At 43.8% G+C, this 19,263-nt stretch overlaps 1 protein-coding gene across 6 annotated transcripts in view; it reads left to right on the plus strand.

Annotated features, from left to right (window-relative positions):
• Positions 1–19,263, plus strand: part of LOC125760522 (uncharacterized) — a 75,614-nt gene that overhangs the window by 18,908 nt on the left and 37,443 nt on the right. For all 6 annotated transcript variants that reach the window (XM_049420744.1, XM_049420735.1, XM_049420728.1 and 3 more), the window contains exon 3: positions 18,525–19,096. In XM_049420744.1, coding sequence (XP_049276701.1) covers positions 18,866–19,096 — 231 coding nt within the window. In that variant the 5' untranslated portion in view covers positions 18,525–18,865. The remainder of the gene's footprint in view (positions 1–18,524; positions 19,097–19,263) is intronic.

The raw sequence follows: 19,263 nt of genomic DNA on the forward strand, positions 1-19,263 counted from the left end.
GACCGTGTTGTCGGGTCACTGCACCAGACGGTCGCGTCTTTATATTCTTTCTTCGCATGTTCTTTGTACACATGTCTAGCTGAAGAGGGGACAACATCACTGCCCTGAATGCCCTTACCAGTTGCGTATTCATTAGCACAGGTGTGTACTGTAAACTATCGCTGTTTTTTTTAATATTCCGGATCATCACAACTCGGAAGCATCCAATATGTCCCTGGTCTATGGCCTTGACGGGGTTTGACCGATCCGGCACGGTTCCTGATGTATAGTCGCACAAATGCACAAAGCACACACTCGCCCAACAATGAGTGTGATCGGTTTGTTTTGTTTAGCCAATGTCTGCCACGGATGACGGATGGTTATGAGTCATAAGCGGCGAAACGGCCGTACGTCGTGTCGCGTCATGGACCCGTTACGGCAGCAAAACCGTTCAATGCCCAGTCAAACGATGTTATGTCGCGCTTCATTTGCGATGCGTGGATCCGTAGCGAAAGGCGTGGGTGAATAGGAGAAAGAGGAGAAAATCTTCATACGTTCGGTTGGCGACGGATGATGCATCATGAGGGTGCGTGCGCGTATCGATGATCGTAGACATTGGACACAACGGGGCACAAGGCCAATATTGCATGGGGTTTTTTTTGCTGATAGCATGAAATCGCACTGTTTATCCAAAAATCGGATCAAATTATGTGTGTGCTCTTGGTCATCGGTCGTCGATTTTGGGTGCGAAGATTGCTCGAAGCAGTACGTCATCTTGACCGTTCGTACGATCGTTTGTGTGTATGAAACAGACTCGACCCGAACCCAGCACAGGGTGGAAAATGGAAAACCGGGCGAAAGAAGTGGCCTGCCTGACGGTCACCGCATGTCGTGTCGAGACACGGCTTTTTCGGGACTGAACCGTACCGGTGATGATGCGGCAACTAATTTTGGATATTTCATTCCGGCAAAACGGTTGTTTGGGCACTGTTCGGACACATTCGGCAGATGCAAAACAGTAGCATCAAAGGGAAGCGGGTATGTGTGGTGTGAGGGGGAGGAAGGGGAAAGTCAAGGAAAGGGAAGTTAACTTGAGGAGTGAAGAAATAACAAAAAAAAAAAAAATCTCAAACGAGCTGGCAAATTGGAGCGAGCGGAAAGTTACATCGTTTATGCATATGTATTTGATATCGCGCGTTTTTGGGAAATAAAATCTCTCACCCAGTGCAAATATGTGAAACGATACGCAAAGCAAATTTGTTTCGAATTTACGCGATTAGATTACGTGAAGTGTTTGACCGGTGGAGAATCAAACGTGCGGCGAAACGCAGCGAAAGTATCGAACAATTGTGAGTAATTATTTATTTTCTCAATATAGTAAACACTCAATAAAGATACACGGAAGGTAATAAAATTATAAAAAAAACAGAGAATGTGATTTCTCTTCCACCGTATATTAATATATTGTTGACATTGTGTGATATAAACACAAATCAGTTTTAATTTATAAACACTTTTTTATTGAATAAATCCATTTCATTTCAGTTTTACACTTACAAGCAAGCGAATTAAAAAAATGCCGATTCTTTTCGAATCTTTCGGCAAAAAATGTAGTTTATCCATCAGTTCTAACGTTAATGCTATAAAAAAGCAACTTAAGAACTACTTAATGCTATAAAGTACGCCTGAAGATTAGTATTTATGGCGTTTTGAACATTTAATGTTTTCTTAAGACACTGAGTATGGCGAAAATTAGTTTTTTGAAGTACTCCTGTGTAATCTACCCCGATCCATAATGGAAATAGTTAATTTTTTATTTACATTTACTTTATTTTCGAATGAAATATTGAAGAATTCCATAAAGATTAATATATGATGCTGCTTATCTGTGTTGGGGTTCATTTTTATAGCTCGCTAAGGTGATTGGAATATTTCTGAGAAATTGTTTCAAATTTTCCACCATTCCAACGCATCTGGGTAGTTCAAAACTTTCTTCTCCCCCCTGCCCAATCACCTTCCCACCTCTTTTTCCGTACAATTTTTCCCATCCGTCATCCAACCAGTGGACAGTGCGGGACCCATCACACCGGTATTTTTAACCGTTTTTAATACATCATGCCGTTTCGCACCTTTGTTGGCTATTTTTACATACCTGGTGTTTGTCCACACACACACACACACACACACACGGCCTGTTTTGCGAGCCGTGTACACACTCCTTTTTCTCCCAACGGTTACGCCGCTGCTCATGGAAAAAGAATTTTTCACCCTCACCCCTCATTCCATACCTTGCCATAAATGCTTGCCATAAAAAAACATCTAACTACCCCAAAAACGCGCGAACGTGAAGAAAACTCTCCCCTACGATGGTGAGACCGATTGGAAATAAACCTTTCGCAAAACCGTGCATGCGAGTGCGACATGCTCTAGTGCGACACCAACAACAACAACAAAACCAACCGAAAGACACTAGAGTGCGCGCGCGCACACACACACACACACACTGTTGCTCATAGTTCGATGCTACACCTGCCAGCTGAAACCACAATCCGTGCGTAGCGCTTCCGGTTACGGGGTTTGGAGTTGTGAAGGGGAAAATCGGGGTTTAAAGTTTCGCGGTGTGGGCGAGAAAGTTTTCCTTTGGTCGCGCAAGATTTTTTTTTATTATGTGCCAGATTTTTCTGGCGGACGATGGAAGGAGTGGAATTATTTTTTTTTTTGGTTTTTGCTATAGTTTTTAGGAAAAATATCCGTTCCGCACACTGTAAAAACACTGTGCCATTTCCTTTCCGGTGCAGGGTGTATTGTTGCAATAAGCGAGAATCCGCACATGAAGGGTTTCCGCCCTAGAACGACGACACTGGACATGGAATGAAGCGAATGGAATGGGGGAGAAAGGGTAAGGGGTGGGGGAGAGGGGGTTTATGAGACGAGCAGGAGTTCGAGCAGAAATTACAATAGCTAGGCGTATGATGAACCTACCCCCCCCAACTCCCTCCACCCCACAAACCCCTTCCCACAGGCCTTAAGGCCGCCCTTAAGGTCCGGTCTGTTCGGGTTTTGTTGATCCGCTTGCACCGCTGCGAACCGTTGTTCCGTGGCTGCTATAAATATCCAGCTCCGCCAGTTCCCTTTTATTTTTACATTTCATCCATCCCGCGCGCACGGTTCGGATGAGCGGACGGGAAAGAACTAAGAATGGAAGAACGATAGAGAGAAAGAGACGAGGGAGGTAAAGTGAGTGAAGGAATTGAAGAAGAAGAAAAAACACACACACACACATACACATTTTGATGTCCAGGGTAGGGTTAGTTGGGTTCCTGTTTGTGTGTGTGTGCCTGTATCTTTGGCGTTGTTTTCACAATCTGCCGCCCAGTCGAAGGTACCCGACGTGGCAGCGATGCAAGCGAAAATTGCATTAACAAAAAATCCACACACCGCAAAGCCAATGTGCATCAGCAATGCCCCGGAACACACACACACGGTGGGTGGGAGGTAAGACTAGATCATCTAAACAGTAACACTAAACCATTACCGGGTTGCTCACCGAGACAAGTTAAAACTTTGTTCGGAACATCCCAACAATGGCGACTATAAATATTTTATAGCAACTATAATTTTATCGCTTCTGCGTTACTATTTAGAAACGTTTCAAATGGTATAAAAACTTCTTGAAGGAAACAATTAATATTGGTGTAATAATTAATCATTGTAGGAAAATAATGTTTCTTCAAAGGCGAAAGGGTTTTCCTAAGGACTTGTTCCTTTCTCCGTTTTTTTCTATTTTGTACAAAAATTAACATTAGCTAAAATAATAACTCGATTAAAGATTTACTTAATTTAAAACTTTCGTGTCAAGGTAAATAGATTGATTAGATCTCTTTTGATGCCTTTCGATTTGAAACGCGTTGACTGTGATTATGTTTTATTTGATTTTTTCATGCAAACATTTAAGCAGGCTGTGCGAGAAAAAAAACCCCTCAATAGGACATTAGGGTTAGATAAGATAAAAGTATAGCTACTTAATTTTGCACATTACAGATACAAATGGTAAACGGGGCGGTAGAGCTTATCATAATTCGTAATGGATTTACACTGTACCCTCGAAAGTCGTCTGAAACTGTTTCATTGAAAATTGATTAATTTAAAAATTTATTGCTGGTTGGTAAACCATACCATTTTTTAAGAGCGCTTTATTTTGCCTATCTTTTTGCTTACATTTTTTTATAGTAAAATAAAACAGCTTTCTATAAAAACCTCATCATAGCGATTTTGACCTAATACTAATATTACTTGAGCTGGAGATCAAATGAGTACGATCAAGGCCTACCTCAATATATTTTCTACTGGATCGGTAGTTCGTTCCCAACGGACGGTGTGAAGAGCCCACATTAGGGAATCGCGCAAGGGAATATGAAATACGTTAGCAAATCGCCCAAAATTGTTATCGAATCGTGTGCCATTGATATGGAATGTCAAATGAGCGGGCTGTTTACATACGCGTGGGTTGAAGAGTTGAGAAATAATTTTTTTTTTCGTAAATCGCACTTAACAGACAGTGGAAGTAGGGTGCAAGGCAATAGAAGAAAAACACGGTTGAAACATTTTAACACTTTTTACACTAAGCAACTTTGTGTCAGGGTCGACAACATAAGGAACTACCTTGGCCAATGGCATCTTACCGAAAGTGACAGACGTCCTTTGTACCTACCCATATAATTTGCTTTACTACACTGTGCACGGTTTAAATTAAACATAAATTTAAATAAAACAATAAAATAACAATTATTAATGAAAGTGCACCTCTATGTTATACAGTTAGTTAAAAATAATTGTTGAAACCCTACTGTCAGTGATGAGTAAGGTACAAACGACGCAAAATATGTCTGCTATTATTATATAAAGACGAGGTATTATATTCTACAGACCGCGGTAGTTGAAAAAACCTCACTTGCGACAGCGCACCTTCCTTCCATGCCGGGCGGCAAACACTCATCCCCAGCTAGAACGTGAAACGATATTTGTTTGTTTATCCTTTCCGTCTCCTTCCCGCCCCGTTTTGCTGGGATGTGGTTTGGATGCACTCCAAGGCCGATCTTCGGTCGCTTCGGTTGCGTGTTACATTACGCTGCCCGATATATACCGCGTGCACCGGCGGTTTTTTTTTCTCCCCTTAAACCTCCTCCCCCCACCCTCGTTCTTATTTTTCCAATGCACTTTTCCGATTTTGTCACACCCATCCTAGCATTTTCGTTCGGACTTTCGGCATATTTGAAAACCTTTATTTATCACCTATCGAGAGCTGCTTCCTTTCGTCCCACCAGCTTTCCTTTTGCCATAAACCCCCCCCCCCCCCCCCCAACAACCCCAACGACGACGTTTGTGTTAGGGGTGATTATTTCTTCTTTATTTTTGCTGAGGTGGAGCAAAATTTTACGACTCCAAACGCAACCTGAACGGTAGCGGCCAGCTTCGGTAGTAAGTTCGTCAAAGTTGTCGTTAAATTTGCCTGCTATTTCTCCGCAACCCGGACTCGGCACCGCTACATCACTAGCTAACAGTGAAGGAGGAGCGCTGCAAGAAAAAGAAACATATGGTTTTTGGACTGTTAAAAACAAAAGAACATGCGACCGAAACAAACCGCTCACCGAGAAAACGGTACGAAAATGATTGCCACTTTTTTACGACTTTCCGGGCGTAAAATGCAACGCAGCAGTTAATATGCAGGCCTTCCTCCTACTCGCACCTTGCCGGGTGTACCACTTTCTCCCGCTAATTTGTGACTGCAGTTTTGCATTCGGCGCCATACCGTGCACCCCTAGCCGAGACATTGACGAGATGTGCTGATTGAGCTGAAAGATGATCTCATTAGTTTCTATTTGCTCTCCAACGTACACCTTCAATCGCTTCCAACACGTTAGGTTTTGGCTCTGCTCTTCCTCCCCTTCCCACCCTCCCCCCCCCCCAAATAGCTGCCCGATCTTTGCCCGCATGGTCACATTTTTATTGCAGTAGATTTTATTATCATTTTTAGTGCGGTCGCCTGCAACTGCAAACTTACAGGCGGCCCCCTTTGGAACCTCAGAACCCGTTGATGTTTGAACCCAGATCGGTTGGGTGTTAGGGTGTTAGTCCCGGTTCTAATGGGTTGCACGCGCGTTCGTACGCAACGTGTACACTCCGGGTTTAGTGCTGCACTTGCAAAACTACTTCGCCCGAGTAAGCGAACGCTTACGTATAGGGGCAGTCATGCTAATTTTACGACTATTATTACGACCTCGACTGCGAGGAACGGGGGTGCGAGCACGGGTAAAGGATCTAACCTTGGCCTGGCCAGGCTGGAAGTCAATGGTTGTCCTTCTGCTGCCGAAATCGCGTCATAAAGTTATGAGATCTTAATTTTCGTCCCCTCGTTAAATTATGTAATGTATACATTGCAGCTTATTCCCACCAATCTTTACTGTTCGACTGTGTGGTGGTTTCATTGTTTATCGCTGACAGTTCCTTTTAATTCGGTTTTAAGGGATTTTTTTAATTTCTTTAAGTAATCTTTCTACACACTGTAGTGGTTGTCAAATTAGGAGAGAACTTTTTTTAATTTATTAAAGGCTATAATCATAATTTCTGTCCACCTCAACAAAAGATGGACGACATTAACACTAAGTCAAACTGTCGTCGGAACCACATTGCTGAGTCTTCATTAGCTGTCGAAACATTTACTGACGGGTAATGATCCCGAATGTTGGGAACGGATCATTGCATTCTATTTCAGATCCAGATCAGATCGGATCACTTGATCCGGATCAAATTTTCAAAATTGGAGGAAGGAGGGAGAGATCACATTTGTGATGGGAACTCCGAAGTGGATTCATGAAATCCACTCCAACTTCGACGTATAAAAACTGGATTCAATTCCGGGAGATATCCGGAGTTTACTTTCAATTACTCCGGAGTTGGTACTGGAACACTCCAGAGTTAACTCCGAAGTAATCTCCGATTTTAATTCCGTTTCTACACGTTGAATTGTTTCTACAATCTCTTAACTTGCTTTTCCAACATCCCCCGGTCGTAAATAATGCAGGAGTTACTCCGGAGTTTAACCCCCCCGCTCGTTTATAATGACGGAGTTACTCCGGAGTACTCTCCGGAATGTTGAGGATTTACCCATCAATAGATAACATCGCCATACCAAGGTGATGTCACATCATTATGGATCACATAGCCATACAAATGCGATCTCTTATTATTGGAACGGATCAGATCTTTTACCAACGGATTAGATCAGATCAACTGTACTTCAAATGTGAAATTCAAATTAACATCACTAGAAGCATTGCAAAGCAATTATATAGTATATCTTGTTAAATAATCTTAAAAAGTTAATAATTGTTAAACTAATTCTAGTACTACATAGTGTGTAGGACAGAGATTTGTTTTATTAAACATCCGTTTGACATACGTGAGATTTAAAGAAATGGAACCCAGATGCTAAACTAAAACTAGAAAGTACTAGTGTGTCAGTGTTTTAACACTAGAATTATCAAGCGTTTTAAGCGTTTTTCATTCGTGGTTAATTTTTAAACAATTTCGAAGAGTTGGAGTATATTTCATTGTTCATTGGAGATCTTACTATCGAATATATATGTGTTAAATTCATGTTTTAACTACCTTAGGTTTAACCCTAAAAACTAATCTAATGAAATTGAAGCGTTCCAGTCAAAATGACTGGTCCGGTAGTTCTAGTGTTAAAATGACTTAAAATGCAACAAAAAAAAAATCAAATACTCTGTTATGCTTTTTGCAACAAAAAAATTCTACAACTTTCTATTTTTTTCGTTTTTTTTATGCTGATTGTATGCTTTTTAGCGTGCTTCCCTTAAAATGCGCACTCCACATGGGGAACTCCAAAATCCACAACAAAATCCACAAGCTGGCAACACACCTCGATGACTAATGTATACTCACATGCTCATCTTAACCGGCGGCTAACCACACACAAAAAAAATAAATCATACTTTTACGTTACCAAAACACGTAAAAGTGCCGTGTACACACGTTCCGGCTTGCTATAAAACAGACCTTAACTTTTCGTGTTGACTCTTTCGCTCTCTTTCTCTCGCGCGAGCTCTCTCTTTCTCTCTCTCTTTCTGGCGCCGTTTCTCCAGTACACACTGTACCCTTCCCATGTCTAAAGTGTGGACGGCCTAATTAACGCAAATGTGCCGAAATGTGCCAATAATACGGAAACCATTGGCAAACGAATGAGGGGTAAAACGCAGGCATGACAGTGAGAAATTTATCGCTCATAAAGCCAATTGCTAAATTACCCAGCTGAGTGCTGGCAGCATAAGCATAGGACTGACAAGCACACAGGGCAGTGTAGTAGCTGCCTAGGTTTTTGATGGGTAGTAAAAATTTCTTCTACAGATTATCACGTCACCAGCTGAGCGTTTGGAAGCTCCCACGCTAAAATGTGTATCGGGTTTGTGTTCTGGTTTGCACATCCTTGGTACGATTATTCATGTTTTTTGAAGTTCTATTTGACAGGATTATAATTTACACCAATGAATTCGTTCCGTTTACAGCCATCAAAGTTATATAGAGTAGTATGAGAGGTTTATTAGCGCACGGCGCAATAGATCATGCAATAATATTCATCGCCTGACAAGCTTTCGAATTTCATAGCGAAAGTGGACAACCTCTTCCAAAGCAACCTTACACCTTCCTGTGTTTGTGTGTGGAGCGAAGTGTTTAAGTAAAGTCATCGACAGCTACAAAACTCTCCATGCAGCAATTACATTCACTACTAGCGCGTCCCTTTTTTTGAGAATGGAACGCTTTTGGGTGTGCGATTTGCTATATTCGGGTGTAAATTTCGTCACACACTCTCGGCTATCGGTGCGGCGTGCCGGTATTGGATTTCACCGACAGCGGTTCAGCGGGCTTGTCCCCCCCCCCGAAAAAAAGGTTCCAAGGTGTGTCCCCCGCGCGCAGATTGAATTATCCATTCCATTAGACGGCCAATGTCGCTGACGGAAATTATGTCCTTTTTAGGAACCGCTGTCCGCGCTCAAAAAAGGTCCCTAGCTTAGGAGAATAGTAGCAGGAGAGCGGACTTAGCCGCTCTCAACGTAAAGATAAGCTAGGAGACTAAGCTTACCTCTCTCGCATCGCTTCACCGTGAAGCGATGAGTGAGAGGGAAGTTAAGCGTCTCTGTCTGTCTCGCTTGCTCCTGCAGGCGCAGACAGATAATGCAAGGACAATGCGGGGATCGGCGCGAAAAATCCTCCCCAAAATTATTAAATTTATTAGGCAAATAGGGAAATAATTGAGGAAATAGCTACAGGAAATTAGAGGAAATTACAGGAATTACAGGAAATTAGGAAATTGTTACAGGAATTAATAATATAAATAAGAAGTAGGGCGAAAGGATAAAGGGTGAATAAAGGGTTGAGAAACGCGAGGAAAACACGGTTATGCGTCGCCGTCAAGGAAATGTATCGATTATGTATCGCTAAGGCAGCATGTACGATAAAAGGGGGCTACGGGGAGGTAGCCCTAAATAAATAAGCTTTCTCACAACCGGAACAAAAAGCCTTTTTATTTCGGTTGGCCGCGGATAAATTAGTTTAGTTTCTACCTTCTCTCACCCTCGGTCGGAGTTTGATACTCCGGTCCGAGAGCTCAACACGGGTTTATCGCCCTGCTGTGCTGGGAACATTGGTGGCTCCAGAGAGGAAGGTAGTACTTGCTAACGTTCCAAGGCACGAGAAAGTTTCCCGCCACGAGGTAACCGGAGGACCCCATTCCCGGTCGAAGGAAGGAAGACGCCAAGCGCCGAAGAGAACCGGAGGACTCCATTCCCGGTTGGAAGGAGGACGAGAGAGGGCCACCCACCTCTAGCAGACCGGAGGACCGCATTCCCGGCTGAAGGAAGGACGAGAGTAGGCCACCCGCCTCGAGCAGACCGGAGGACGTTCATTCCCGGTCGAAGGAAGGAAGGAAGACGCTAAGTGGTGAAGAGAACCGGAGGACCCCATTCCCGGTTGGAAGGAGGACGAGAGAGGGCCACCCGCCTCTAGCAGACCGGAGGACCGCATTCCCGGCTGAAGGAAGGACGAGAGTAGGCCACCCGCCTCGAGCAGACCGGAGGGCGTTCATTCCCGGTCGAAGGAAGGAAGGAGAGGGGCAACCGCCCTGTGGAAACCGGAGGACGTTATTCCCGGTCAGCGAAAGGAAGGAGAGGGGCAACCGCCCTGTGAAGACCGGAGGACGCTCATTCCCGGTCAGCGAGAGGAAGGAGAGGGGCAACCGCCCTGTGGAAACCGGAGGACGTTATTCCCGGTCAGCGAAAGGAAGGAGAGGGGCAACCGCCCTGTGGAACCGGAGGACGTTATTCCCGGTCAGCGAAAGGAAGGAGAGGGGCAACCGCCCTGTGAAGACCGGAGGACGCTCATTCCCGGTCAGCGAGAGGAAGGAGAGGGGCAACCGCCCTGTGGAAACCGGAGGACGTTATTCCCGGTCAGCGAAAGGAAGGAGAGGGGCAACCGCCCTGTGGAACCGGAGGACGTTATTCCCGGTCAGCGAAAGGAAGGAGAGGGGCAACCGCCCTGTGAAGACCGGAGGACGCTCATTCCCGGTCAGCGAGAGGAAGGAGAGGGGCAACCGCCCTGTGGAAACCGGAGGACGTTATTCCCGGTCAGCGAAAGGAAGGAGAGGGGCAACCGCCCTGTGAAGACCGGAGGACGTTCATTCCCGGTCGTAAGGTATAGTGATAGTGAAGTGCAACGGTTCCAGCGGCAGCAGCAACAGTGGTGCCTAAAACGGCATAAAAAAAAGAAAAAAAAAAATAGTGCGACGGTTCCAGCGGCAGCAGCAACAGTGGTGCCTAAAACGGCTTAAAAAAAATAGTGCGACGGTTCCAGCGGCAGCAGCAACAGTGGTGCCTAAAACGGCTTAAAAAAAAAAAAAAAATAGTGCGACGGTTCCAGCGGCAGCAGAAACAGTGGTTAAGCCTAAACCGGCTTAAAAGAGTGCATCAGCAGCGACGGCAGCAGCAGCAGCAGCAACCGGAGCGGTAGCAGCGGCAGCAGCAACGACAGCAGCGGTGGCAGCAGCAGCAGCAACCGGAGCGGTAGCAGCGGCAGCAGCAGCATCAGCAGCCGAAGCAGTAGCAGCAACTGCAGTAGTAGCAGCACAACAAGAAGCGACGAACCCGCAAACAAACCGTGAGTAAAATGGCAAACACTAAAGAGAAAATTACCAAATTTGAGGAGGAAGTAGGGAGTGATGTGTGCGAAATGAGAAAAGAAATAGAGAGGTTGAAAAGGGAATATAAGGACTTATCCGAAAAACATGAAGAAACGAAACGCGAATCGCAAGAAAAACAGACCAAATTAGTCACACAATTAGCGGAAAAAGAGGCAGAAACTAAGAAATTGCGCAAGGAAAAGGGACAGAAACGTGAATTGCAAGATGGAAGTGCTACAGTCGCAAGCGCATCGACAAGCAACTCAAGCCCTGCTTCCGAATTGCTCATAAAGGGATTGGTCGATGCTTTAAACGAGCGGTCTAAAAGAGATTCCTTAATGGAGCTTCCTGAATTTAATGGTGATTTTAAGAAATGGAACCATTTCAAATCAGTGTTTTATAAAACAAGTGAAGAGGCTAAATTTTCAGATTTGGAAAATCTAAATCGTCTGCAAAAGGCTCTGAAGGGAGATGCCCTGGAATGCGTGAGTGGTTTGATGCTCGATGCGCAAAACATCGAAGGAATTTTACAGCGACTAGAGAAGGAATTTGGTACGCCTGATTTGATATACAGTGCGTTATTAAAAGAATTGCTAGCAGTAGAGAACCCAACGATGCAGAAGCCAAAAAGTTTTATAACGTTTATGCATGCGTTAAACAACCTGGTCATAAACATGAACACTATAGGAGAGCCAGAATATTTAAACGACCAACGTCTTTTAAAGGACTTGGAGAATAAGATTCCCACTAATTTAAAACACAAGTGGTACAATCATATCTTGGCAGACAACGAGAATTATGGTAGAAGCAAGCTTAGGACTCTCGAGGATTTTGCTAAGTGGCTTAAGCCCACCGAAAATTTAGCTATTATGCTAACAGCGGATGTTGCTAATGATGTTGTGAATTCACAAGCGCATCAGCACAACCAACAGTTAGGTCATAGGAATTTTCGTGCTCAACCACGACAACAGTTCCAAGCGAATATCCAATCGCAACCAAGGCGTAGAATGGGTTGCTTGATTTGTGGCCAAAATCATAGGACGACAGAATGTTTTCAATTTCAAAACATGTCGGTCGAACGAAGATGGGAAACGGTTAGACGGTTGCGCATTTGCACAAACTGTTGCAACCAGTCGAATCATGACGCCCAAAATTGTTTTCTGCCACCACAATGTCGGCAATACGGATGTAAAGCGAGACATCATACCCTATTACATAGAGCAACTCCTACTGGCTTAAGACAGGTTGAGAATGTTAATACTCACCACGGTTCTGATTTGCCTGAGTTATATTTTCAAATCATCCCAGTAACGCTTCGTCATAAGAATAGGGAGGTTGATACATTCGCGTTCATGGATACGGGTTCATCTGCGAGTTTAATACATCGAGAGCTCAAAGAAGAGTTGCAGGTAAATGGATCTCCACGACCATTTTCGCTAGCTTGGACTAACGGATCAATACAAGATGAGCCGGAAAGTCAAACCATCTCGATCTCGGTTAAGGATCAGGATGGGAGATTTATAAGCCTTGATGGATTAAGGACAGTAGAATCTATGGTGCTGCCAAAACAAACAGTTAACGGAATGGAACTTAGAAGAAAATATCGCCATTTGAGAGGCATCGATTTACAAAGCTATCGTGATGGAGCTCCGAAGCTAATTATCGGATTACCACATGCGCATCTAATATGCGCATTGCAAACCAGAACTGGGCAAGCAGGCGGACCGATAGCAATTCAAACCCACTTGGGATGGGTATTGTTAGGAACAAATTATCTTAATAGCAAGCAACCAAAACTCTTTTCTCTAATCGAAGCAAAAAATGCTAACAAGGATATAGCGAGCACGATGAGAAATCACGTCCCAAAGGAAGATTTCGGTGTTAAATTGAATTATAAGATACCGCAGCCCAAGGACGAAAAGAGGGTGGAAATAGAAAAAACTATAAGGAAAACAGAAACTGTTCACGAGATAGGGAAAACGGAAGTCGTCAGTATACCAGAAGAATGTGGTCAGTCTTTGAGGCGACTACAAAGCCTGGAAAGAAAATTGACACGAGATGGAACGTCAGAAAAATTACACCGTAAGGAAACAGACGCATACGGCAAAAAAGATTGCGCGCGTGAAAACGATCGAAGTGAGACAATAAGAGATAAGTTTAGTCCCAAGGCTAATTATGTACCAAACTTTGCTATAGTAAAGTACAACAAACCTATACGTAAACCAAGACTGGTCTTTGACACAGGTACAAGAAGTAAACAGCGTTCTCTCGCTATTTAATGAAACCTATATGCAATTCATGATAAATAATATGTCCTGCGGACCACGAAAACGATGAGCCTCTCACACCAAACCACTTTCTAATAGGCTGTTCTGGAGAAGCAGAACCAACTCAGTGTGAGATTTCGGAAGCTGAAGCTTTAAAGACACATTGGAAGAAATCCCAATGGGTTGCACAAAAATACTGGTCTAGGTGGATAAAGGAATTTCTACCTCGATTGGTAACGCGAGAGAAATGGTTAAAACCAGTGAAAGAATTGCGCATAGGCGACATAGTAGCATTTCCAGATGAGCAGACTCGCGGAAGGTGGCGTAAGGGGATAATTACGCAAGTGCAAGAAGGAAAGGATAAACAGGTTCGATCCGTAACGATAAGAGTAGGAAGTTTATTTATTAGAAGACCAGCGGTAAAGGTCGCACGGTTGGAGGTTCGCGCCGAAGAAGAAATAGGTAGGACATAATTCCGTCAGCTTATTATTGTTTGTAACACCTCTACGAGGAATTACGGGGGAGAGGATGTCGCTGACGGAAATTATGTCCTTTTTAGGAACCGCTGTCCGCGCTCAAAAAAGGTCCCTAGCTTAGGAGAATAGTAGCAGGAGAGCGGACTTAGCCGCTCTCAACGTAAAGATAAGCTAGGAGACTAAGCTTACCTCTCTCGCATCGCTTCACCGTGAAGCGATGAGTGAGAGGGAAGTTAAGCGTCTCTGTCTGTCTCGCTTGCTCCTGCAGGCGCAGACAGATAATGCAAGGACAATGCGGGGATCGGCGCGAAAAATCCTCCCCAAAATTATTAAATTTATTAGGCAAATAGGGAAATAATTGAGGAAATAGCTACAGGAAATTAGAGGAAATTACAGGAATTACAGGAAATTAGGAAATTGTTACAGGAATTAATAATATAAATAAGAAGTAGGGCGAAAGGATAAAGGGTGAATAAAGGGTTGAGAAACGCGAGGAAAACACGGTTATGCGTCGCCGTCAAGGAAATGTATCGATTATGTATCGCTAAGGCAGCATGTACGATAAAAGGGGGCTACGGGGAGGTAGCCCTAAATAAATAAGCTTTCTCACAACCGGAACAAAAAGCCTTTTTATTTCGGTTGGCCGCGGATAAATTAGTTTAGTTTCTACCTTCTCTCACCCTCGGTCGGAGTTTGATACTCCGGTCCGAGAGCTCAACACGGGTTTATCGCCCTGCTGTGCTGGGAACAGCCAATTTCAGCCTCTCAAAACCGGCTGCAATCGGTCGTGCCATTGTCACCACGAAGCCAACATACAGTGTTCCGTGCAGATTTGTTTGAAGTTGAAGTTCAAAATTATGAAAAACAATTAAATCATTTTTCAAAGTGAATATTCCTAATTCTGTAATATGTATAATTAAATTAAATATTCATTTTAACAAAGCGGTTTAAATAATTTTATATTTGGTTGCGTTAAAATGAATTAATCAACAATTTTTCGTACTTTAAAAAAAATATATATAAAGTTAACATACAGCTTATCTGAAATATCAACACAATCTTAACACTAAATTCCCTATTGTACTTTTGAAGTATAAAATATTTAACGCTCTATTATTTCCATTAAAACCCTGCTTTTTCCCATAGTGCGACAGGCGCACCCATACTGGGGTCGACTTCCGTGAAGTGAGAAAATTTGCTCGTGGCATCCTATAATCAGCCATCCTTTTACACAAACTATCTCGTCTGTTCCCCTCCCCTCCCCCTCCCTTCCCGTACCGCCTATCAGACGCCAATCTGGCGCAGCTTCATTCGCTGGGCGAGATGCAATTGCGAGATTATACGTACGATAATCAGCTGCATCGCTTCCCATTCGCACACATCGTCTTACCTTTAGCTGCCACAACGTGACAATTTCGCCGATGTCATGAAGTGCGCTAGTTAGTGTACACCAAACCCACCCGACACTGGCGCAATTTATTTAACCGCGATAACCGACTGGTTGATCACACAAAACCGAGGCGGAAGGTGGGGATGCAGAAAATGCACCGGCTGCATTTGTTGAAACGTGCCGGAATGTGCCGTTAGAAATCGTTAGCCGCCAAACAGCCGCAAAAACACACTATCACTGGACGGGCTTTTTGCATTGCGCGGGTCAAAACAAAGTATACAGCAGGGTGAAGTGAGTGTTTTGGGGGGAGGCAAGAGGGGGTGTTAGGTGGTGTGGAATGATTGGACGAGAGTGCGGAAAGGGGAGAAAAAAATATACAAATCTCATTCGATTTGTATTACATAAGCGTTGGCGCTAGGTTTTTGCAAAGCACAAGCCCATTTTTATGCTTTACGTTTTTTTTCCTTCTATTTTGTTTCCTTTTTCAACCCCCCCCCCCCCTTATTTGACATCTCCCCACCGGAATATCTTTCCTGTATTTTTTGTTGTTGTTTATTTGTTTGTTTTATTTCCATCATGGAACGTCAAGTGCCGTGTGGACAATAAACAAACTTCAGATAAGCAACGCGCTCGCCTGGTTGTTTTTTTGTGTGGCACATTTTATCGTCCGACCGAGGCGAGGATGAATTGGGTTTGGCGACAAAATTGCATCTGCAGACACCTTCCACCACCCCATTCTAACGAGTAACGTAATACCGGGCAAACAGTGCGGAACTATGCGCGGCACTGCGCAAGATAACAACCTGTGCATGTAATACTAGTCATCGTCAGGCGAGAGCGTCCGCATGTTTGATGCATTTGCTTTTTCTTGTTTTATTTTACTTGTTCTGTATCAGAAATATTGGGTGTGTATTAAGCTTTGCTCAAAATTCACTCAAAACAAAACGAAGAAAAAAAGTTCGTCGGCTATTGCAGCGTTTAAGTCGTTTGTAAATAAAACACCGGGGGGTGATTTAATTTTAGAACACAGTACTATTTAATGTCATAAATCATTTTCAAGCACTTTCTTCGTGTAAATTAAATGCTTATCACGCAAAAAATGTTGTTTGTGTGTGTGTTTTTTATGCATAAACTGAAGTCAAATAATATAAAACTATTTTTTCTCAGTTGCAATTGTTTTTTTTTGTACTGTTCTGTATTTTTTATAAAGTCTAGAATTTTTTTAAAACGTATATAATATTTAACCACACCATCCTTATTCTAACCAAACATCTGTAGCGATTAAAAGTTCAAATACCTTGTATGATGGAAACGGTCTACTGATTAGCACGTAGCAAGACCGCCGCAAGAAGCGTCAGATTCGTCACAGTCGTAAGAAATAGTTTTGTTATTTCACACCAGTGGTAAAATCAACAGACAACACCGGTCAGCTGGACATACACACAACCGTCGCATTCCCTTTCCTCCTCACCCTCAAACTCCACCGCCCCAAACGCTTTTCCCTTTCGTCATCCTTTCCAAGCAACTCATAATTTGTGCAAATTGCTCGATAATTATCACAATAATTGCAACCCCCTAGTGTGCCAGTGCCCGTGCTGGTCATTCGTCGATGGATGGAGATTTCGCCACCATTCCATCGCTCGCCAGCAGCGTACAAAGCGAGTTGACATCTTGTGGGGGGTTACGGAAAAGGAAGGAGAGAGGGGGAGAGGGGTTAAGGTGGCTGGATAAGTGTGTTGTGAAAGGTGGCTTTTTTTTCTTTACATTATAAATGGTATTAGTCAACAATAAGATGTGTACAAACATCGGTGTACGGTGAGGACAAATATCCTTCATCGGCATAAGAATATCTTCTGTGCGACCCTGGCACAATCGTCCACAGGCGGACGTTTAAGACTTAAAAATTAAGTATATAAATTTAAAGAACAGCAAATTAGTCAACAAAACTTTTGCTTTATTTCATTCATTTACGTGAAAGTTACCTAAGAAGACTAAATGGTTTACTTGTTGTCTGAACCTTTGTGGTTTCGGTAGTAACAGACGCCCGATAAAAGCCTCAAGGAAGTCAGTTATAATCCTGAACTATGTCGACTTTGTGACCGTTCCTAGTCGATATCTTTCCCGCTGCTGGTCGAAGCCCTCAGCTTGACCTTTTTCGTTTTTGCTGAGGATGGGATCATCAACTTGCATTTACGTCGCATTATGGTAAACGGGCCAGGCTGCGATTTAAAGCGTTTTAAAGTGACCGTTTATTAGTGTCTCTTTTTTTATTTATTTCACGATTATGCCCTTCCCCCCCGGGGGGTGGCCTTCAGCGATGATGGTAGAAGCATGCAAACATTCATGTTTAAAACACCCTACCCGAACAGACAGTTTTACACTTCCGGTTTTGTGTGTATGTGTGTCTGTGACTTTTACAAGGAGGACCTCACCAGTTCAAGGGACACGCATCAGCAAACTGTGAAGATGAGTGATGTTTGGTTGTTTTTTTGAGGACAGAGAAGTTAATTGGTAACAGATTTTTTGTGCAATCTTTTCACGTGCCAACGTAACACCGTGGAGCGAGCGGTTAGCGCTCATTCGCCAACTAACGCAGGTGTTAAACACTTAAAAAAGGGACACACTTAAAAGTGTCAAATAAAATGCATCGTCTCGCGTCCGTTTAACACCTTCCAAACACCTTTTCGCGTCACCCACGCGTGTAGGGAAACGAATGTTACCTTACCTCTTATGCTAATTGCCAGAAATTTTTATTTCGTTTTTTTTGTTGTTGCTGTTGTTGTAATTGTCCAACCGCCTGCAAAACCGTCGGCCAAACATGTCGCCCCAAGGACACGCGTGTTCGGTTGCGCTCGTGCGCCATCCCTTTCTCTTTGCTAACCTTCAAAAAAGTGCCGGCCAACTCTCGGTCCAGTACAGCATGCAGCATGCAATGCGTCTCACTGATACGTCCATAAATGTCTGCGTCGTCTCGTAGTCATCACTTCCCCCTTTCCCTCTCCCTCCGCTCCCGCCCTTCCTCCTTCACAACTCTCCTTGGGGATAACCTCACCAATGTTCGATTAATTGAATTTCAACCGTCATGCAACACACACACACACAACATACACACGCACACGGAAACACACGTGACACGCGACACTCATATCGTACGTTTCCAGTTTTTCCTTCCATTTTAGGACAGCCCGCTGGCCAGTTCCGTTGACCGAGGCCGTACGTTATGTAGCTGCTAGGCGAAAGTCATCCAAAAACAAAAAAAAAAACGACGCGACAACATTTGCATCTTACCAGCGTAACAAGGTATCGAAGCGCCGTCAGTCGTCTACAGTCCTGCAGCGAGTGTGGTGCGACTCAAACAAAACAAAAACCAAAAAAAAAAAAACAAAAACACACAGACAAAACCGCCCTACGTGCATGTGTAACGATTTGTTTTGGTTAGCTGGGCATTTGTGCGTGAAGCGAACGTGTTCGAACAGCGAAGAGATGTCACTCGGTGTTGCCGATGGTTGGCGGCGCTAGTAACGCATCACCGCCGCAAGGGAACTACCGCCCGTCAACCAGAAGGATGGCCGACAGTGGGGCACCCGGTGCGAACGGGACGGCGGGTGGTATGGGACCGACCCGTGGCCACACAGCGCCGGCCCCGGGTGGAAATCTAACCCACGGACGACCGGTACATCCGGGGGTAGCACCTCCGCCGCATTCCAGCATTCCTAAGCCGGCGTCTAATGCGGTAAGTGTTATGACACTAGAACTACCACTAACTGTTCCATCTTTAAAAACGTCACTTGCGGTGAAATGTTTTTGATTTAAAGTAAATTTTTTTCACTTATTTTTAAATTGATTAAATTATATTTATTCATCGCACGCCATTTTGAAATGCATTTATGCTTTTGATTG

The sequence above is a fragment of the Anopheles funestus genome, chromosome X (assembly GCF_943734845.2).
Source record: "Anopheles funestus chromosome X, idAnoFuneDA-416_04, whole genome shotgun sequence".
Classification (NCBI taxonomy): domain Eukaryota; kingdom Metazoa; phylum Arthropoda; class Insecta; order Diptera; family Culicidae; genus Anopheles; species Anopheles funestus.